Here is a 23,814-nt window from a genome sequence, read left to right as displayed (position 1 = left end):
GTTTTCTTAATTTTTATTTTTATCACTATTTTTTTTTATCAATTAAGTACAATTGCCTCAATACCCTTTTGTACAAAGAACCTCATAATATGATGCTGTAAAAATTGCAGGACAGGTCAGGACTTTCCACGGGGCTAAACGCATACACACATATATATATTTATATTTCAGTTTTCAGTTTGTTGTTATTTTGACAGCTTTGGTCTTGTGTAATACTGGAAACTTTCACGCCTTTGGGCTTCTGAAAATTCCACAAATGACAATCTAATGGCTAATTACAGTCCGTGGGGATCTGAAAACGTTCTCATGGTTGAGGACTGAACACAGTAACCTACTGATCAGGTTTTCTGGAGATAATGATTTGAAATAGAAGACAGATCTATATCAGTCCTCAGAGTGGTTGTGAGTGAGGTTTAAGGAGTTTGAGCAATGTGCACGTTGCTGTTTCAAAACTCCTCTCTGTAAATCCCCCACAGGGACATCTGTGTTTGTGGCCTGAACCGGGTGGGCCGTGTGGCCTGCAGGGCAACTTAGGTGACATCATGACCGTGTTTCAGTTCAACACGTGGTAGGAGCGTGACGGGGAGGGGAAAATAAGTTTCTTTATATGGTATGTCAAAGTGTTCCTCTGTGACAACAGCGGAGGTGATTTGACTGTGTATTCCTGGGTGCTGCCATCTGCAGGCCGGAAGCTGCCGGAAGGAGACGATGAAACTGGATTTGAGTCACATGAAACTTTTCTTTTGTTACTAGAATGTGAAAACCTTTTTTATACTTTTAAATATTTTTAAAAAAAATATTATCAAGTGCTCAATTCATTAGTGTTAACATTTAGTTTTGTGAAGGTTAAAGGTATTTAAAGGGCCCATGTTATACTCATATTCAAGTTCATACTTGGGTTTCTATTAGAACAGCGTTTCCCTGACCTCTCCTGGAGTGCCCCTCTGGGCCTGACTAAGCGCTGGATTTCAACGACCTAGGAGTGAGACCAGGTTGAAAAACCACATTATTTTTCTTATATTGTCTGCCTGAGTATACCTGTAATCACCCTCTGCCTGAAAGCTAATTTTTCTACCTTCCGAGGCCATTTCACTTGAGTTACATTGTTAGGCAACAGCCTGTGTCCATGTTTATTTCCTGTCAGCTGATGTCATTCAGACACTGCAAAATGTTCCACCATACAAAAGGACCCATTTACAATGTCTGTGTGCCTGCTTGTGACATCACAAATTCACACAAATGATCCTGATGTGTCATTTAAAGGCACAGTTTCTAAATACAAACTGTGTGCAGCAACTACCTGCTTTATTTTCTTAAAAAGACATGGAAATCTGACTTTTCACAATATGGATCCTTTAAAGGAATAAAGTAAGTAGAGTAAAAGGTGGTCTGCGTTTAACAACAGCAAAAACTATGTTTAAACATCTGTTAAAAAAAATCTCACACAACTCGTGCAGTATAATCTAAGTCTCCTTTATCCAGTTGTTTGCTCAGTGCTTCCCAAACGCAGGCCAGTTTTGCTAAAACCTTACTATTTAAAACTTGTCTGCCATGTACAAGAAGTGAATTCTGCTTGTGTATTCCACTGAGCAGAACTCGTCCATATGTGAGACGGTTAATTCTGAAGTGTTTTAAATAGTACAAGTTGCTCAAGTTGTGTGAGAATTTGTAAACAGATGTTTTCGTATAGTTGTGCAGTTGTTAAGTGGACCACCTTTTACTGGTGATTTTTATGAGCACTTCAGGTGCTTCCTGCTTACATTAGTATTTTTGAATAAGCCTGAAGAGATTAAACTATCCAGTATTCACAAGAAAATAAAAAAATACAAGTGAATTGTTATCATTTTATATAGAATTTTATGTAGCAGATACACACACAGAAACACATACATACACACACATAGTGCATAGTGGCTGGTTAAGGTTGGACTAAAAGACAGCACGGAAGCATCATGGCAGCACAAGGACAGGCACTTAGCAGAAGATCAATAGAACCATATCTGCACTCAGTACGGACTGGAAGTGACAAGGTCAGAATGGAAGACACCTCCTAAGGTGGTGGAGAATGACCAAGCTGAGATCCTGTGGGACTTCCAGATCCAGCCTGACAAAGTAGTAATGGCTAACCAACCGACAAACAGCAGAAGAAGGCAGTGGCGATAGATGTAGCGATCCCGAGAGACAGTAACATCAGGTGGAAGGAACAGGAGAAGCTCGGAAATACCAAGGGCTGAAAGAGGAGCTAGAAAGGCAACAGTGGTGCCAGTGGTAATCAGAGCACTGGGGGTATTCAGAAAGTATTGAGGTTCCATAACCAGCAATTATAAAGGGTTCAATTGTCTCCAGCCATCTTTGTTTTACCAACATCATATATCACTCCAGAATATTCTGTGATTTTTAAAGTACTGTGTTTTTAACAGCCCACTGTTCAAGACCAACGAACAAGACCGGTTGTTTTAAGCGAGTCATTGCAGTGTTTCCATCAGCTTTATGGGCTCCAGTTCCATTTTCTGGTGTCTGGGTTGAACTGAAAATTTGGTTGATTGGTTCAATTTGAATACAACTATAAAATTGTCTCCATAATTTCAATCAATAAACTAATCCCACCAAAAGTCAGAGGAAGGTGCCAGTTACACCACATTACCTGGTAAGACTGTGATTGTACTTGCTGCTGTTAGGAGTGCACAGCATGTATGTATGTATGTATGTATGTATGTATGCATATATGTTCGGCAAATATTCAGTGGATGGAAAAAAGTTTAAAACAATGACGTACACACCTGATAGGAGACCACGGCATCCCCAACGCCTTCCCAAAGACCAGTGACGGGGCAGAGCGTCGTCTATGAGCCAAGTGTCTGAGGTGCTGTAAGAAGACAGAGGACTTGTATTAGTGAAACGATACAAACTAAGCACAAAAAGACAAAAAAAAAATGCTTCTTGGCAATACATCTTACACCATTGGAAAGCCTGTTTATTTCCCTTTTAAATGGTGTCACATTTGTAAGGAACATACATTTGTGGGATGAGCAGCAGAGCTGAGTATGTGGGTTGCCAAGAAGCATCGTTACAACAAAGAAATAATCTGCCAGACACAACTGTCCTTAGTTTTTGTGCTTAGTTTATATCTACATTTAGTTACATGTCTTTTTATTTATTTATTTATTTTTTGCACAGAACTTTATTCAGGTAATTACAAACAAACACACACTGCTGGTTTGAGTCCCAAGTCAAAACAAGTGGCTCATTTTAATCTTTCTAAATCTCCACTCAAAGTGAAGCTAACCTCCTAAGGCAGGGATGCAAAAATGAAATGTCGAGTGAAAGCAAGATACAAACAAGTTCAGAGTGATCGACAGCACAAAACTAATCTGAATCCTTTGAAATGATAGAAGGTTCCTGCTGAGCAGACCTGCGATGACTGGGATCTCTTTGGAGATGACACTGTAATGACACTTTTAAAAAAACACCAGAGGCTCTTGATACGTTAAGTCACGCTGACATTTTGAGGCTTTGTCAATTCATGAATCTTGAATCATGAGTTGGAGAAAGTATTTTGTCCCACTAACCATAGACTGCGGAACCGGGGGGGTCAGGGGGGCCATGGCCCGGTTAACTTTTGTACTCTGACTGTTAGAGGGCTGCACTGGGACCCGGCGGGACCCAACGCAAATAGTAATAGTCATTTTGATCCACACTCCACCAGTTGGTGGCAGTAATGAGCCAATTCGCTGTTTGCCAACCGCCATTAAACAGTAGAAGAAAAAGAAGAAGAAGAAGAAGATGTAGCCTAGCGACAGGATGTCAACACAGGAACTTGGTGCACATGCATGAGTGTTTCCACTCCATATTTATTCATAAATGGACGAATATGCCCTGAACCAGCTTTCATACCAATTTGCCGGTTGTCTGTCAGCTCCATCTGTCACGAGACAAACATGAAAGAAGACGTGCAGTTTATTGTGTTTCACCGGCAACGAGCTCTCATTACACGCGACTATTACGTCTACGCGCTCTTTATAACTCACTGTGTGAACCTATGTTGCATAATAAAGATTTGCCCCCTCGTAATTTTTAACCGCCCCCTCAGTAACGTCATCCTGGTGTCGGGCTTGCCTTAACCTCAAACACTGCATGATTATATAAATGTAGAAAAATAAATAAATACAGAGGAGGAGAATAGAATATGAAATAGCCTTTATTTCATTAAAAACTAAATGAAAACAACGAAATAGGAGCGCTATTCCTGACCCCAAAAGACATGCAAGCCAGGGAAATGAAACAAACAACCCCATGAATCTCTTTATTAATAGCCTATAAAATGACGTGTTTTCTCCTGCGGGACGGGGGAAGACACAAAATCAATGCATCTCTATTACTGTGCGGGCATAAATTCTTAGAGTTTTGCAGGAGCGGACGGGAGTGGACATACATGTTGCGGGAGCGGGCGGTAATGGTCAGAAATTCAGCGGGAGCGGCCAGGAGTGGGATGAAGAAAACAGTCCCGCGCAGGTCTCTACTCTGACAAACTATTTTATATGAATAAAAGCCTAAGTTGTAGCCTATCTGTGTTTTTACGAGCCAAGTCACCACACACCTTCACTCACTCTCACCAACTGCTGCCCATAAAAAACCCCTACTGACTGCTGCATTCTGATTTGATATTACTGTGCATTCACATCAAAAGCGTCATGAGCGTCATAAGCGGCCGGCAGCCATTCATTTTCAATGTACACTTGCTACGAAGGGCGTCAGGGGCGTCAGCTGCAGCGAGCAGCACGATGTCAGCGACCAGAGCGTCAAGTAGAAGTTGAGAGAAGCTGAACTTTATGCAAATGAGCAGTGCCACTGCCGAAGCAGCAGCCAATTGCAAACCAGGATTCGGGTATGGAGGTCTGGGTTCTCCCGGAGCTGTACGAGCCGGTGAAATTCACTGTGGAGTTGCCGGGTTTGCAGGACTCTGTGGACCCAGATGGCCCAACGGCTCCGGGCCCTGTGTTTCCTCAGCAAATATGCCGATGCAGTACAAAGGAGGCTTCCGAAAGTGCAATTAATGAGCTCCCGCTTATTTACCACCAATTACATTTCTCAGTGGTCCTACGTGCCAACAGGTGAGTAAAATCACAATTATAAAGGACTCATAAAGGCTATATTGACTGTGTTTATTAGCGTTATTTTAATTGTGCAATGAAAGTCATGGATAATACAAAGTGAAGACATAAATGATAGTATATTTGTTCATCCTTGTAAAGTGCACAGCCATGTCAGCCTTGATGGACACATCTGCAGCAGTCGGCTCCGCCCCTTTGGCCGCTGCAAGCGCCTGCTGGAGATACTGCCAGGCAGCGCGATGCCGGCAACCTGAGCGACCGCTGGCGCTCATGATGCTTTTGGTGTGAATGCAGGGTAAATAGGCTTGGCCTGTTGTGTGTGAATGTTAGAGTGGGATCAGAGGGGTTAATCTGAGCAAGCATGTGTTCGTGTTCATGCGTGTAATGTAGATGTGACTGTGTGGCGTCAGAATAAAAAAAAGTGCGCCGCATCGTTATTATATACATCAGTAATATTGTCTGTTTCAATGCATATGCCCCCCCACCCCCTCCACGTGACTTGAAATTATGGCCCCCCCTTGTTCAGATGCGTTCCGCGGTCCATGCCTCTAACAGCTCTGTAACATTCGTCTCATGTGCTTGCTCGGGATGTTTCTGAGAGATGTGCAAAAAATGTATCTTTTAGTAAGGTCTTTTATTTATTTATTAATGATGTTCAAACACTTTCACAACATACACTAAATACCATAGTGTCATTTACACTCTCGAACTAGCTGTAAATTAGCAGCCATGAGGCGATTGAGTTTGTTCTTTTCAATCCTGTTGTTCATGCAGATGTCTCTACAGTATAGGTGAAACATCACAGAGTCCTAGAGTCCATGTTGTTGTAATCAAATATCTTCTTTTATCCAATCAAGAGTCTAAAAACCAAAAGACGCTCAGTTCGTTGTAATGTCAGACAACAAAAACCAGCAGAAATATCATGGTCAAGAAGCTGGAACCCTCAAGTATCAAATCTTTGATTTGGAGAAAGGACTGAAACTGTTAATCAGTTATTAAACTATTTGCAGCTCTAAACCTGACTCAGCAACGTGATGTCATAGGTCAGTGTAAAATTGAAGTATAGCTTCTCAAGACCAGCCCAACAAGAAATTCCAGAACTTCCCGATGGCCAGTCTGCACCTGGAAAACACCCACAGGTACCTGATGACTGTTTTTTACCCCCATTACCATAAGAGGCAACAATTAGCTATGGGAATTATTGAGGAATCTGGTGGGCGCAAACTGGGTCAGAGCTTCAGTTTGGTATAAAAGTCTGTACAATTCTGAAGGTTGGCAGAGAACACTTGGGTCTTCTCTCCATGCTGCAAGCATTAAAGAGACTTGATTCCTCACACCGAGTCCGAATTAGCAGAGGATGATTGGACATTCTGCTGATCGGCACCTGAGCCTCGACTGAGGGTTAAACTGCCAGCAGGAGTCTCTAGAAGACTCAGGGAAAGTCCTGCTCCGACAGAAGACAGTAAGTCGGGAATGGATGGCGGACAGCAGACACTCCATCCACTTTTAAGAGGCAAGTACGGTGTTATGAAGCATTTTCTCTATAGTTCTTTTGTGGTAGGGTACTTGTTTCCATGTAAATACTTTGAGTGTAGTGTTGGAAACAGGTTTCATGTAATTCCAGAGAAGCAGTATTGAAACTCAACTCATGAGTGGTTGTAGGCCTGTCTCCATGGTGTTCCCTTTGTGAGAGTGGAGCTCGTTGACATATAAATCCTTGGTGGTATTGTAGACCAGTTCTAGACCAGACTGACATAGATCATGAAAACATACGTTGTACTCTCATTGGTGTTTTCTAATCTGGCGCCACCATGAACAGGACTAAATTCAAATCTCTGTTAAGAAAAAAAACACACTGTTTAAAGATGGGCTAGATTTAGGCACAAGAACGACTTGGTTAGTTTTGTTGGTTAAAAGTGTTACATCTTCAGGCTACAAGATCTTTGTTGTCATGGTTACAGCAATATACACTTGATTATCATTAGAGAGCGACCGCTGTATTTGCTAAGAGAAACCAATGTTGATTATAGGAAGCAAGAAAAGAACAGGTGTCTTCTGTAGATCACAATTCATTGACTTCCTTCCCCCCGCAGCTCTACAGTGCTGTGTGCATGTATCTCCTCTTTTATGCACAATTTAAGACCCTTCCTCGAGCTGTTTGTCAAACCGATGAGAGCAGCAGCAAAGCAAGCTAGATTTCAGTCACCAAGGAAACTAACAACACAACTGATGGTTTGTTGAAGGACACAAGAACACAATGGGGAGAAGTAAGCACAGCTCTGACAAAGCTGACAGTGCTGTCTTTATGAAGCGTTATGTGATCATTTGTATAACTGTTACTCGCCCTGGGGTACGTTGAATTCATGAAGGAAACTTTGTTTTTCCTCGCATGCCTCCACAGTGAACAAAGAATCCAAAAACTCCAGATATTGTTAATAAATTGAAGTCATAGGCAACCATGTATAATAATCGTAAAACACAACTTGTGCAGTACAATCCAAGTCTTATTGATAAAAAAAACTCCATTGAATAAGAAAAGTTGATTGAGCAGTATCTTTAAAATCAGAATGTCCTTCATATGTCATGTACATTTCCTCTTGAAAGATTGCTACATGCAGGAGGCACATACTTTTGAGTGCAGTGGAAAGTGGAAACGCCGTCAGTGATGAATACGTACTGCAGCCATATCTTCAGGTAATAAAAGGGTTTTATACATCAGAGAGCTGCACAGAAAAGCCTCAGTTCACGTTATTTTTTCAAACAGATTGCTTCATAAATAGCCAATTATTTTAATGATTTCTTTATAAACAAGGTCACTGAAGGCCCTTCCTGAACACAGCTCAGTGGGTTCTGACATGCTAGATAGTAAGGTGCTTGGTCTGGCTGCTGACTATATCTATGGTCCCATATGTCACATATTAAATGGCTGTTTGATGCACGGTATATATCCCACCATTTGGAAAGAAGGCAAAATAATTTCATTACCTAAAGATGGTAGACTAGCACTTACTGGGAAGAACAGCAGACCTATCGCTATTCTTCCAGTACTCAGTAAACTGATGGAGAGAATAGTCCACTCACAAATACAGGATTACTTTGACTGAAATGGTTTGAATACAAGATCACAGGGGGGAACAGGCGAGCGGCTGAGGAAGGGGGCGAAGTGAATATTGTCCCTCGCTGCGGGGAGAGCAGAGAGGTTTCCCCGGAGGTCGGCGTCTTTATCCAGTTCCTATCCTCCACACTTAGGGCCCTATTTAGATGGTCTAAAGCGGACGGCGGAGGGCGCATAATCCATGTCGCAAGTGTCATTGCTATTTAGATGCAGGCGCAGTTGTCATTTTCACGCCCTGCCCCTTCGTCGTCTAACTAGCAAATGAACTTGCGCTTCTCTGGGTGTGTTGGTCTAAAAATGAGGAGTGGTCAGGTGCAGTCATGGTACGTTGCTAGTTAGATGGCGTAAAAAGCAAATGCGCCAGTGACCAACAAAAACTGGTCTAAAGTCAACGGCGCAGTATTTCGCTGTTAAACAAGTTAGTAATATGCGTCTCTAGGCGGGTGCACAACGCGTGTGCACTCTGCTCAGACACACACGGAGCAGCCGTGGCGGTGTGAGCAGCCTGGCAATCTGATTTGCCAGGCTGCTCACACCTCCGGGATACTACCAGCTAATAAAGACACGTCATGACGCACGTCAGATGACGCTTCTGAAGAAGACTGCAGTGACAGTCGAAACATGTCAAAGGTAACTACATCTCCTTAAAAACTCATTGTCTGAAAAAAAGAAACTTTTCTACACTGAATCTAATTTGAGTAGACAAAATGAACCTATTCACACTAGCCCCAAAACTTGCAAAGGAACCTCCACCATGCTTCACTGTCGCCTGCAGACACTCATTATTGCACCGCTCTCCAGCCCTTCGGTGAACAAACTGCCTTCTGCTACAAGCAAATATTTCAGATTTTGACTCATCAGTCCAGAGCACCTGCTGCCACTTTTCTGCACCCCAGTTCCTACGTTTTTATGCATGGTTGAGTAGCTTGGCCTTGTTTCCATGTCGGACTTCTCCAGACAGCAGATGGGTACAACTGGGTCCCACTGGTTTCTGTAAGCTCTGAGCTGATGGCACGGCTGCACATCTTCTGATTTCAAAAGGGAAGTAAGCATAATGTGTCTTTCATCTGCTATTCTATGGTTACTTGGCGTCTGCAGTCCTCAACATTGCCTGTTTCTTTGTGATTCTTCAAGAGAGCTTGAACAGCACATCTTGAAACCCCAGTCTGCTTTGAAGTCTTTGCCTGGGAGATACCTTGTTGATGCAGTATAAGTACCTTGTGTCTTGTTGCTGTGCTGTGTGTGTTGTCATGGTGTATGAATTGCGACATCAAACTGTTTTCCTCCACAATGGCTGTTCCTCACCCAGTTATAAGCCTCCTACAAAGCTGTTTCTGTTTCACTTAATGACTGTGTTTCAACCTACCTATGAAATTGATGATCATTAGCACCTGTTTGGTATAACTGGTTAATCATACACCTGACTCAACCTACAAAATCCCTGACTTCAATAATAATAAACAATTAAACTTTATACTTTTGAAAGCATTCTTACTTTACAGCATTGCCTCACACCTGCCTAAAACCTTTACACAGTACTGTATATTTATCAGTAGGTTTGATACATTTTCAAAACGCGTTGTGTTTTAAATATATGAAAGCCTATTCTTATCAGGTAAATACATAAACTTCTGATAATGTGGTCAAAAACAAAATTTTGACCAGTGACAAAAAGTAAAATCATAATTTGTAATAACTGTCTCCTGATTATGATGAACTACAGTATATTACATTTATTTATGCAGCACCACAGACAAGAGGGACAGTATAATAAACCTCTTGCAGAACACAAGATGAACAGGTAAGTGTAACAACTAGAAAGGTCACCCTCTTGGCTTGAGGCCTCCTGAGGCACAGGATCAATCAGAAAGCAGGAGAGTCTCTGGCGTCTAATTGATGCACACACACCAGACAGTTCAATTGTGTGGTACTGTGAGGAGCAGGTGGGGAGATGTTGTCGGGCGAGCAGAGGATCCGACACCAGGTGAGAACAGGAGGGGTGACACACAAGGGGTGCCACAGCGCACACACAAAGGCAGAATGTGCAGACACGCAGCAAGGTAATCCACAGCACAGGAAATCACGGGCTGCAGAACAGGTAAACTCACAACATAGAGCTGACTGACAGTCTCTTCACTCAGCCTCAGAAAACAGACCAACAGAAACCAGGAACTTGGGAGCAGAACTCTTGGTCAGGGACATGCTAACATTTGCTAATTAGCAATAAAAGCACAGCTGAGGCTGATGGGAATGTCTTTAGTTTTGGTCATAAATAAACATTTTGACCTGATGATGACGTTAAATGGAAAGTCAAAGGATCACTATCAGTTTATCCAACACATTCTCACTCCGACCTCGTCACATATGACGTGAACGGTACCCTGGGTGCGTTGGTTTTTGACATTCTGGGACACCGTGTCAAGTTCTGCCTGTTACATGCATTGTCTTCCTTCAAAATACACTTCCATTTTCATAGAAAATTTAATGTTTACATACAGTTTCTTTCAAAATAAACTCACTCCGTCAGTACAATGCCTTCAACAACTAACACACATGGTTTGGTTTACATAACAAGGAAAAAAGAACAGGGTTTGGCTAATCTTACAGTACGCAAACACCTTGGCTGAAAGTGTTGGACCTATCCACCACCCCTCCCGCCCGACCCCTTTTCGTCCTTGTTCCGTTTCCCCCTGACACCGCCGTGAATCTGACGCCACAAGTCACTGCCCAAGTGCCGGATTTCAACGACTTTGGAGTGAGACTGGGTTTTTTAATCATGAGGGGACATTATCCTCAAAACCCAAATGTGAACCTCATGGTGACGCTACAGGAAGAAATGGGGGATTTACAGATTCAGCAGGATTCAATCTCTGAGGTACATGAATGTCTGAACAAAAATTCAAGACAATCTAACCAGTAGTTGTTGAGATATGTCAGTGTGGTCCAGGCTGCTAGCATGGCTAAACTCCCACCTTTTCTTTCATTGACCCGAACCTTTAATACATCTTTTCATTTTCCCAGTAGGAAGCGTCTCTTACACACACACACATGAACCCTGGCTCATTTGGGTGAAAGAAAACAAACACATTTCATCTTGTTAGGGCTGCTCTTGTGCTCTAATTGTTGGACAAACTGAGAAACTGGGTTAAGCAGAACTGAAGACAAAGAGAAAAAAAAACAGCAAAACAAAACAAACAAAAGCAGGGACACTTGAAAAGCACCTCTTTCTGGCCTCTGTCTCTGCAGCCAGTTCTACGCTGGCACACAAAGCCTGCAGGACACAAAGGACTGAGCTGACCCTCCAGTCCAGGAGCTTCTGTGTATATGCTGACGCTGTTGTACTGCAGGTACTGAACAACAAGAACTTCAAACTTGAAAAATGTTAACAGCTCTTCAAAGTCAAAGGTTTCTCCACCAGGCACATGATTCAATACCACCGTCCTCCACCTGCTTTATATGAAATCAAGAGCCAATAATATTTTTCATTGCCAGGAATGAATGGTTCAATTCAGTTTTATTGTCACTGGCTTTGAAGGTCCTTGTGTTGAATGAGGCAAGAGACAGCACCAGGAAATCATGTGGATATTTTGGGGGCTGACCATAGAACACACAGAATACACTGAACATTGAAACATAGAACACGTGGAACACAAAACAGAGAGAGATCATGAAATACATGGAACATTGAACACAGATCACATGGAACACATGGACATATGGAGCCTTTGTGCGCCACCTGTCTCACAGGTTAACTTCTATCACAGTGGTGCCTGGATAGTGTGACGTGTGTGGTTGTGCTGCTGCTGTGGTTCTGCCAAATGCCTCCTGCTGCTGCTGTTATCATTAGTCATACTTCTACTGTTATTATGCACATATGATTATTGTCACATATGTATACTATCAGATATTAACACATACTTTCAACATATTGTACCACAGTAGCCGGAATCATAATTATAATATTATTACTTTTATTAATGTTGTTATAAGCTATTATCATTACCGTCTGTCCTACATCTGTCTCTGTCTCTGTCTCTCTCTGTCTCATTGTGTCATACGGAATACTGTTAATTTAGTATGCTGATCTGTTCTGTACAACATCTATTGCATGTCTGTCCGTCCTGGAAGAGGGATCCCTCCTCAGTTGCCCTTCCTGAGGTTTCTACCATTTTTTTCCCGTTAAAGGGGTTTTTTGGGGAGGTTTTCCTTATCTGCTGTGAGGGTCCACAGGACAGAGGGATGTCGTATGCTGTAAAGCCCTGTGAGGCAAATTGTGATTTGTCGTATTGGGCTTTATAAATAAAATTGACTGATTGATTGATGATTGATTGATGGACATTGAACGCAGATCATATGGAACACATGGACATTGAACACAGATCACGTGGAACACATAGACATTGAACACAGATCACATGGAACACATGGACATTGAACAGAGGTCACATGGAATGCACAGAACATGGAACACATGGAGCACGACTGACGTCGGATTCAGACAGTAGTGGGTCAAGGGTTGTTTGGGCTGGCGAACTGTTTGATGCCCTTGTCCTCCATCATTACAGAGCTCTTTTTCAGCCATCTTATGTAACACAGCCTTCAAGCGTCTCCTCATACACACAGCAACTGATGAACAACAATATGTTTATGTAAGCATCAGAGGTGGGAGGAAAGGGCTAGTCACAAACATGACTCAAATCTTAACCTTCAAGTCTCAATCATGTCCCACGTCACTGTGGCAAACATCAAGCAGGTCATGTTGAGTCCCTGCTGCAAGTCAGGTAAGTTGAGTCAAGTCATTGCCGAGATCAAACAAGTCACAAGTCAAGTCATACTAACCAACACATTCTCACTCCGACCTCATCACATATTGACATTTGGTCATGGACTTTCCACGTCCACATACGACATGAAAGGTACCCTGGGTGTGTTGGTTGTTGACGTTCTGGGACACTGTGTCAAGTTGTGCCTGTTACATACATTGTCTTTGTTCAAAATAAACACACAACGTACAAAGCACCGCAAATTTATCATCAGTGTCTGACGCTGCATGTCATTGCCTCAGTCAAGCAGTCAGGATGAAAGACACTACACTCAAGTAACATACCTACTGCTGTGAAAGAGATTATTATGCACGATTAAAACCACGGTGGTGTATGAGAGGAGAATATCTCATGGTGCACAGCAAGCACACATACACACACACACACACTCACACACAGTAAACTTATGTTTGGAAAGCAGACTGGGACAGTTTTTATGCACAGTGGCAGTCCCAAAACCTTGTACAAATATGTTAGAGGAGAGCCTGAGCGTATGGTGGCCACGTATGTATCAGATCATGATGCCATTAGTCCAAATAAAGCTGTGCAGAAGGACAGAGCTCTGATTCAGTGGGCATGAATACGAATACATCTGCGTGTACAAACATGTATTGAGGAAAGTTCTTTCAATTCATCTGTCTCAAGTCTACAGCCATGAATGTCAAAGTCATTCGTCAAAAGTCGAGTCTTTCATCAGTGTTAGTCAAGCAAGTCTCAAGCTTGCAAATTTGCGACATGAGTCTGACTCGAGTCAGCTCATGTGACTTGAGTCCCCCACCTCAATCAATATTGGATCAATACTCACAGGACGCAGAGAGCCTGCAGCATCATCATAGCTTCCTCTCCTCATTGCTGCAACTCCATAACCCGGAGAGTCCATGCTGGTGTCTCCAAGCAAGACCTCGACCCCCTGCTGTCCTGCACTGTAAGATGGTAGTAGAGGAATAATAGTTTGAGGGTTCTGCTGCGAACAAGCCGGGGAGCAGCTGCAGAGTGACGCCTCCTGTCCTGCAGAGCAGCTTCTTCTAAGTGGTGCTAATGAGGGGTACAACAATGGAGGCCTGGCTAGCACTCAAAATAGGAGAGGGGGTTTTTGTGCCTGACCTGTACCCACAGTGCCACTCTGATCAGAGTCACCCCCCCCAGAGAACTGTACCCATCCCTCCCTCCATCTCTCCGTACCAGTCTGTCCCGTTCCGCTCCAGTGGGGCAGCTTCCTTCCATAATGAGATCACCGTGTGTCCCATCAGGGCCTTCTGCTCGTCCCCATTTCCAGGCTAACGAGGGTGAGATGCCGTGACTGCCAGTGTCTCTGAAAAACAGGGGCTCACAGATTCCTCCCATCCCCCCTCTGCACATACATGAATAGCTGCACACATAGAGAGACGTACTTTTAGAGTTTTTACAGTGACACTCTTGTTTAGCCAAGGCTAATATAGAGATGAAATTGAAGGGCTTGACTGACAGCAACAAGCAGGAGAGAGTTCAACAATAAAACACAGCACATATTTCAAGGTAGAAGTGTTTGACATGCATTTCTTAACTGAACACTTGTGATGAACTTTACAGAGAGGAATCCATTGGTATTAACATTAAGCTAGCTTGATGCCATACTAGTGAATAGCAGAATGTAATTTTAGTTTAACGTGTCTTTAAAGAAGAAATAATCTTATTGTCTAAGTGTAGCATAATCAGACAGAATCAGAGAGCCACAGTTTGTCTAAAAGTAAAGTGGCATAGTGCAATAACAAAGCGGCTCTGAGTGTTTGAACCAATCAGAGCCGGGTCAGAGACACACCTCCTGATCCACTTCCCACAACAAAAACACATGCAGGACACAGAGGAGGAATAACCTGACTTAAAGCGTATTTCAAAATATGTTTGGATTTTATGTTTAGGGTGGCAGTTCAAGTGAGAGACGACGAGACTTCTGCACCTCCTCTTGGTTCTTTAAATAATGCAGTTGGTGATGGGAGACAGTGGCCAGTCACAGGTCATTTCAAAGAGACGGTGTTTCTATTGGATGTTCTACAAATGGAGATGCATGTGCACATCTCTTCAGTGAAAGCCTGATTAAATGGCAGAGAGAATCCTGCAAAGAAATTTGGTATTCCAGCTTTGGCGTCAACTACCTACACTGCAAAGCAACCCAAAAAGGAAGACGGACTCATCACACCAGGAGTCGGAAAGAGTATAAAAATATAATGAATGAAAATGAAAATATAACGTGTCAATATAAGCAAAGCGCTTCAGAGGTGGACAGAAAGTGTTGCTAATAGTTTAGCCTTCTGCTAACAGGAGAAATGAGAAAAAGGACAGTTTGTGAGGTATGGGAGTTTAAAGTTCTGATGGCCCAGGGAAAGAAACTGTAAGTCTGAGCACTGAGGTGAACAGTGAATGACCAGGGTGGGAGGGGTCCTTTATGATTTTCCTCACTCTGCAGAGGCACTGGGAGTGGGAGATGTCCTCCAGGGAGGGCAGAGAGTAGCCTATGATTTTCTCTGCTGTGGAGATCACCCTATGCAGTGCCTTCCTTTCTACTGCCTTGCAGCTGGCATACCACGCTGTAATACAGTATGCCAAGACACCCTCGATGGTAGATCGATAGAAAGCCACCGGCAGTTACTTCTTCAGGTCAACCTTACGGAACGGTCTCAAGAAGTCCGAGTGTTTGCTGACCAGGACAGGTCTTGTGAGACGTAGGTCCGAAAGAACTTGAAGGTGGAGACCCTCTCCACTGGGTCCCTGTTGATGCAGAGTACGACCAGTTCCACTCTGCGCCTCCTGAAATCGATGATCATCTCCTTTGTTTTATGGGTGTTGATTGAAAGGTTGTTCCTAGAGCACCACACTGACAGCCTCTGCATCTCGTCCTGTATGCAGACTCATCTCTTGCGGTTATGAGGCCAACCATAGTGGTGTGTCACTAGCAAACTTAATGAGTGTGTTGCCGGAGTGGTTAGGTGTACAGCCGTGAGTGTACAGGGCAATGTAGTAATGTAGCTAGCATCAGTTAGAGCCAGGGCTTTACAGGCACAGACCTTCAGTCACAGCTCCAGCAACTCAAAATGAATCAGCGCAAAGTTAAGTGCCTGGGGCTCTCATCCTGGATCGCTCTTACTCCCCACCGGTTCAGCAAACTTAGTGTTGCTGCAGTTACACAGGTTAGACCTGATGTGCTGCTGGCCGCCAGCCCACTGTGACACTGTGCTGGCTGAATTTGAGGCATTACAGCCACTGTTGGACGGTTCATCTTGGAGTTGCTGCCTGCTGTCCTCCTGGCGAAGCAGTCTACATTAGCAGAAAGTGAGGCCATTGGGTGGCTCGCAAGCTAATTGTTGTCTCATTTGTGGCCTGATAAACAGAGAGAGGGAGAGAGCAGGGCAAGGAGGGGCTGAGTGAAGGAGCTGTGCCAACTCTCCAATGAAATAAGATTAAATCAATCAATGTACAGGAAACACTGGATTACTGTATGAAGCACGTGCATATGCCTGTGGTCATCTGGTGGGAGGGGCTTATAGGACAGAGAGGGGAGAGCTGCAACAGGAAGGTGTATGTAAGAAACCTGCCTACCCCAGCAGCAAGGAAAAAGTACAAATGCAATAACAATATCTGCCACTGTTAATGTTAACAAGAGAATATACAGCATGGATTCATACAAATGAAAACTGTTTTGTAAAATGGATTGTCAGCTTAAATAAAAGGTGACATTGATCCCATTAGGGAGAATCAGACAATATAATTCAGCAAAAGTACAGAGCTGCAGTAAAACAGAAACAATATAAGTGGTGAAACAGATATGAAGTTATATAATCAGCTGCTGCAGTTTCATTTGAACAGACGTTATGTGGCAGATGGTATCTGGAGGCTGAAAGAATGTAATTGTTTGGGAAAGATTATTAATAAGGTGCATAAACTGAATGGATTTACATTGCTAATGGTCTAATTCAATGTTCCTAACCAGGAGCATTGGGAACCTCAATGTAATGGGTTGTGTTAGGACCCAACTACAACACACAGGAGACCAGGAACTGTTGGTAGTTATGTTTATTGTTGCATTTCAGCAGGTGCGGTGCAGGGTAGGCAAATAGCACACAGTATAGTTGTGTGTCTGTGGTGTTGTTTGCCCAAAACACACACTCAATAACAGGCAATGGTACCATGTAGGAGCAGACAGAGGATGTAGTTGTGGAGGCAGAAGATCTAGAACCAGGTAAGTACCCAGTCCAAGCAGACGAATTAGTAGGGGGCAGGCAGAAGGCAGGTCGAGGTCAGTCAGAGGATCATGAAGCCAGTAGTTAAGTACTCACAGAACGCACACACAGTTGCGGATGAGGCGGACCATGGAAGAACCACAGGTAAGCAGATGGGAATACTCACATTGTGGCGTAATCGTCGGATGGTGACGCCAAGCAGCCACAGGCAAACAGAAACCAATGACGCAGAAACAGTCGGGAATCAAGCACTAGAGAGTTTTGCGTGAGTGGAGAAAAACAATTTGATAAAGAGTGTCTATGAGGCTGGGGGATAAGTGCTGGCTGTGAGTAATCAGGAACAGGTGAACTGAGTTGCCTTGACGAAGTGGGCGTGACTGATGCTGAGACACAGGACAACCAGGGTGAATGGAAAAGGACTGAATGGGAGCTGGATGACTTGGTGGGAAGAAGAGGGCAGGTAATGCAGAACTGTGACACCCAATAGGTATCGAAACATAAAGGGGGTTTTGAGACAATTAATAACAAGAACAAAATGTAGAAATTATATGACATAATCATCAGCATCACCAAACAAAATGGGGGCGCTAGAGAGCTAATGTCTTATCTAAGCCTAACCACTACATCGATTTTTACTAAACTTGGTAGATATGTAGAACAGGTCGCCTCAAGGTGACTGGAGAAATTTAACTCTAATTGGCAACTGGGTGGCGCTATAACAACAGAAAAATGCTTAAAAATGGCTAAAATGCGACCGATCGCTGTGGCTCCCCCTGTGGCCCAATGGGGTTTTTTTTCTAATTTTTGGTATGACTAAGTCATGGTATGGTATGCTGTACATAATCACGGAAACTGTCAGTGTGTCATTCTGTCAGTCAGCCATTCTGTCTGTCCCACGTTTTTCTACTCACTGACGTGGTCAATCTATGTGAAACTGCACATAGGCATTGAGGATTGGCATAGGTAGAAGGTGACAAAGCTACCAGTGGGTATGGACTAGTTAAGTCCACAAAGGATCGTGTGATTACATCACAGACTCTGCAGCTCAGAGAGTTTCAGCTTTTTTCAGTGTTTCAGTGTCAAACGGTCAGACAGACAGACAGACAGACAGACAGCCAGACAGACAGGGTCTTTATTTCACCTGACCTGCGACTATTTGGACACAGCATGTAATCTCCAGTGGTAACTTGTCAGCGGGGGAACATTAAAACAAACAAACAGCACTTTTGCCTCTGTTGTGTTGTGAGTGATTTGAGTTGGCCCTGATCCTGGAGGACTCCATTTAGTCTTGTTTAGAAGAATTAATGGTTTCCATCCAGTTGTCAAAAGCTCAGCGTGAAGCCAGTTCTGAATAGGTCGCCTGTTTTCATGACTGGTTTGATCTTGGTTACTTTTACTCAATTATTGTCCCCACAGCAATTTATGATTTCACTTATGTTTTCTTTGATAGATCTACTTTTGAAACAGCTTTCTGTTTTGGAGAGGTGAGTGCGTGTTTGTGTTTTGACCGGCAGTGAAAACTTTGACTGATAGGCCTCTTTGCTGTCTCGTGCCCCAACGCGTTTTTTTCCTTCCAAAGATGAATGTTTGAACACACTAACAAAGCACAGCGCTGCTTTTGATAGCTTGTTGATGTTTTTTTGTTGCTGTTTGCGTCACCATGGTAAAGCTCCTAATGAAACCCTGTGGCACGGTTCATACGAAGAAATATAATTAAGCCTTGTTGCTGATTTGGACAATGGAGAAAAGGCTTGTCAATGCAGCCTGTTGTCAGGAGGTTACGTAATCTGTAGCACATACACAAAGTTGGCTAAACTACTCTCTGCTCATCTCTGAAGACCCATCACAGCAGCAGTCTGACGCAGTGTATCTATTACCAGGACTTCAATGTGGTGCTTTGGTCCCCTGGAATTGAAATGTCACTCTTTGTCAAGTCTGTTTGATTTGGAGGTCTGCACACGTGTTATTTGAAGCATGGATGAACAGGTCTGTAAATAGATTCGTGTCTGACAGAAAGCATTTCACACTCTGCAGTTTTAAAATTAGCTGCTGATGAAGATGATCACATTTTATTAGCTTCATGTAAACCTGCGGTAATTGATGGGCAACACTGACATGTAACCCCAGTCCCATGTAGCTAGTTAATACTAATGGGGTTGTTGTAGTACAGTGGGACGGGGCCTGAGTTCGACTGAAAATGGCCCAACACACCTGTGACAACTGTGGCAGTGATATACAATGACTTGGCGGTGCCTCCAATAACTTTTCTGAAGACTATCCCTTTTAAACCCAATGAATAACTTCACTTGCAATTACCACACCAAATTTAGTAAAATAAACACAGGGCATTTAATAAAAGAAAAACAGGAATTGGCAATTTATAAATTTATCTGGCTCACTGTTGACCTTTAAATGGATTACTGACGAAAATATTCATAGTTCACAATACTACTCCAGCAAAATAGACTCACTCTGATCACAAATGAACTCAAATAGAAAAAGCTGTATTGGTAAAGAAAACTTAATCCAACACATTCACACAGGGCTTTTTTGAATGAGACAAATACACACGATGTATTATACATTAACTTGTGCCCTGTTTAACAAACATTTTAAAGTATTCTTAGAGAAATGAAATAGAACACAAAACACATTTTAATGTCCTCATAGAAATGAATGAAATAGTAATGCCTTCATAAAAATGAATGAAATAATAGCCACAGGGCTACAGACATGCTATTGCCTCATAAAATTATCATAGCAAATGTGTTAGCAAACAGCTGCTCTTTACCACATCGAGCGGCCACAGAGTGACATTATCATTCAGTTCCATGTGTTTCTGGACACCTGATCAGTGTTAAATCAGTGTGTATGAAGGAGGCGGAGCATGAACAGCACGTTAGCAGAGGAGCATCTTCAGCAACAGGATAAATCCAAAAAAACAAGAAAAGGACACCAGGAAACAAAAGGCTGGAACACGAGACACACAAGGAGCTAAAACGAACAGGCACTGAGAGAAAACCAGACGCACACTAAATACTGTGGCGAGGGGAAGGATAACGAGACACAGGTGAGGCTGATCAGGGCGGGACAGACAATCAGACACAGGTGAGGTCATCAGAAGGGAGGGAAAACACACAGGGGCAGGAAGTGAAGTGATCTGAAACTAGAGATGTGAGTTTCAAAGTAAAACAGGAAACAACATGAATGAATGAAATAAAAAACAGAACCATAGAAACTTGAGCTGTGACAGCGCCAATATTTTACGTGACCAGAAAGGCATGATTTTGTTTTACTTCAATGATTTTTCTGAGCTTTTGCACCACAGACGGGGAACTGAAGCCGCTATATCTCTCTCTTCAAAGCCAGACTCCACTGAGAAAAACAGTAATTTAATGTTGCTGAATAGAGAAGCTGCTGGTCTACTGCTGCCTCGATCAGTTAGTTAGTTGTGTTATTGTGTGACTTTGGTGTTTCAAAGGGTTAGTTCAGATTCACCAAAGTTACACAATAACACAAACTTACTGACTAACTGACTGAAGCTGTGATGGACCAGCACTTCCTGTGTTTAGCAAGCCAGAATTGTTGTTTATCTCAATGGAGTCTTTGTGGTTTTGACAAGAGCATAGATGGGGAACTGAAACTGTGAATGGCCTCCCTGTCAGAATGGACTGTCTCACAGTAAAGCTGTGAAAAAACAGTGTACAATTTAACAGTTTATTTGAGGTGTAACAGTTTTTATGGTGCTAAAATACTTTCTTCTTCTTGCTGCCCTCTCTACAGCAGTACATTGTTTAGCTTCTGTGCCGTCTCTTGCCACTTCTCCAAACTGGAAGTGAGCCTGCTGTATGTAATAGATGGACTATTGATAAGTACCTCATACAACAACGCTTTAGAAAATCCAAACTATCCCTTTTGCAAGCTAAAAAGCTCCATACAGAGGTGCAACCCTGTCTCTCCAAAGTCGTCGAAACCCGGCGTCAGACACTAATGAAAAAGACGTCCTTTAACGTTGGCATGGTCAACCTTATATTGCAACACATTCTCACTCCGACCTCGTCACATATTAACATTTCCATGTCCACATACGACGTGAAAAGTACCCTGGGTGTGTTGTTGACATCCTAGGACGCTGTGTCAAGTTCTGCCTGTTACATGCATTGTTGTCTTTCAAAGTACACTCAGGTTTTCACAGGAAATTTAACGTTTACATACAGTCTCTTTCAAAATAAATGCACAATGTCGGTACAATGCTGAACAGGGTTTGGCATTACAGTCTTGTGGCACGCGAATATCAGTCACCCACTGCCCCACTTGGACTTTCGCCACCTTGACTTTCTTCCTTGTCCCATTGCGTTTCCCCCCTGATGCCACCAGGCACTGTTACACTATAACAGCAACCGGCCGCGTACCATGCCGACGTTAAAGGACGGCTTTTTTCGGCGCAGGGGGACACGTGACAGGACAAGGAGGAAGGTTAAGGTGGGGAAAGTTCAAGTGGGGCGGGAGGGAGCTTTGGTGGATGGGTCCGACAAACAACAATCTTCACCTGGGAGGGTGGTGTTCGCTTTCCATAAGATTATAAAGCCAAACAAAAAAACGTCAATTTGCAGTGTTATACTGACGTAGTGCTTTTTTTGAAAGAGACGGTATGTAAACGTTAAATTTCCTGTGAACACGGAGTGTATTTTGAAAGAAGACAATGCATGTAACAGGCAGAACTTGACATGGTGTCCCAGAACATCAACAACCAACACACCCAGGGTACCTTTCACCTTGTATCTGGACGTGGAAAGTCCATGACCAAGAACGTAGATATGTGACGAGGTCGAAGAAAGTGTTGAGAGGTGAGATGACTATGGTTCATCACTACGACTGACACATTACATGTCATCCTTTAACCTATTGTTATTAAAAAATAGAAAGAAATAAAGTAAATCATCAAGAATACAGAACAGTTGTCACCGTTCAGATAGATGTCCAGTCCAGTTCTGATTAAGCTCTCCCGTCACTCACATAAACACACTCTGCAAATGTCTAATTGAGGCCACAGCGGACTACAAAGAGCTCATTACACAGTGAGCGCGCCCGACAAATTAATCAGCCTCTCATTAACATGCATGAAGCTGTTAAATAACTGAGCATTAAGAAATGAGAGGGAAGTGATTCTGCTCTGTGGGGGAATTTTAATTCTTTTCTTTCTTCCCATTTAAGCAAGCTGTTAAATTACCAGGCAATCAGACGACGGACTGAATAGAAACGTGAGAATATTTAGAAATGTTGTACCATTTAATCCTAACAATCAGAAGAGAGTGGTGCACAGGAGTGGTTTGTTTTGAACAGTTTATTATCCTCAGCTCAAATGGATTTAACATCATACTGCAGTACTGTTTTTATTTACTTTAAATATACATCTTGTGTGAGTGTTTTCAGTTTCTGTACATTATAGAAACATTTTCAATATTTCAACATCACAAGAGGACATCTGAGTGTTAGAAAAATAATGTTTTATGGCTACAGAGAGAGAGAAAAAAACATGAGGACAAATTGGTCAATTTTCTGTCAATATCCAAGAGCTAAATTCAAACAGCGTAAGTTGTCAAATAAAATGCTTGACATTATGTGTGAGTGACATCAGAGATAAGACTCCCAGCTGGTGAAATAATGTACTTTTTCATCGAAAGGAAACACGCCAGAGGCACAAACAACATTTAAACATCATAAAAATGATGGTAAATTGGTTCAGATTCATTTTAAAAACGTCAGACAGAACATTATATATCTATACATACTAATTCAATGTACGGTCTTTGCTACAGGTACAGACTGGACACCAGAACAACCACAGAGTGTTCAGAATATGACAACACAACACAACACTCACTGAACCAGCATGATCGCAGAGGAGTTTAAGGCATCATAACGTTCAGCTTTAAATATCATTTAAAAAGCATAATGGAGCGAACTCTATTGAAGTGGATCTGCTGTTTGATGAGAAGGCAGCTGCAGGATGAAATCATAATGAGGATGACGAGAACAAAAAGCACGTGAAGAGAAATTCAAAGACATCATTAATGGCAGTGTTTAATATAATAATAATAATAATACATTTTATTTAAGGGCGCCTTTCATGGCACTCAAGGTCATCTTACAAAAGTACAGAAGTGCATAAAAACAGGGATAAAAACAAACAATAAAATACAATATATATATATATATATATATATATATATATATGTAATGTGATGTCGCTTCACTTGAGCAGAGCAGTGTGCTCGAGCTGAATTGTTTCATTTGAAATTGATCTCAGTAGTCGTACTTACTGTGCCCTTTACTTACTTATTAATATGCAGTGATTTACTGAAACATTTGATGACAATATAAATAATTAAAAAGCAGCATAAATAATGCACAAACCTGATGGGAATGTTGAAAGGACCCTTTCTCTGGGCAGAGAGTTTGACTTATCATAACGGCAACAAGACGAATTTCATGCAGCCCTGTGTACTCAGTGCCACGTTCATGTCAAATGGGATGGATGGGAGAGATTA

The 23,814-nt window shown here is 42.5% G+C and overlaps 1 protein-coding gene across 1 annotated transcript in view; it reads right to left on the bottom strand.

Annotated features, from left to right (window-relative positions):
* tagapb (T cell activation RhoGTPase activating protein b) overlaps nt 1-14,036 on the bottom strand; it is a 37,224-nt gene extending 23,188 nt beyond the window's left edge. Inside the window, exons 1-2 of the mRNA XM_049590394.1 lie at nt 13,855-14,036; nt 2,781-2,866 (exon numbers count right to left, since the gene is read on the bottom strand). Of these exons, the coding sequence (XP_049446351.1) occupies nt 2,781-2,866; nt 13,855-13,929 (161 nt within the window). The 5' untranslated portion in view covers nt 13,930-14,036. The remainder of the gene's footprint in view (nt 1-2,780; nt 2,867-13,854) is intronic.
* Nucleotides 14,037-23,814: the final 9,778 nt, after the last annotated feature.

This window comes from Epinephelus fuscoguttatus, linkage group LG11 (genome assembly GCF_011397635.1).
Source record: "Epinephelus fuscoguttatus linkage group LG11, E.fuscoguttatus.final_Chr_v1".
In the NCBI taxonomy this organism is placed as follows: Eukaryota; Metazoa; Chordata; class Actinopteri; order Perciformes; family Serranidae; genus Epinephelus; species Epinephelus fuscoguttatus.
The sequence above is the reverse complement of the archived record's forward strand: the minus strand, read 5'-3'. Positions and strand labels throughout refer to the sequence as shown.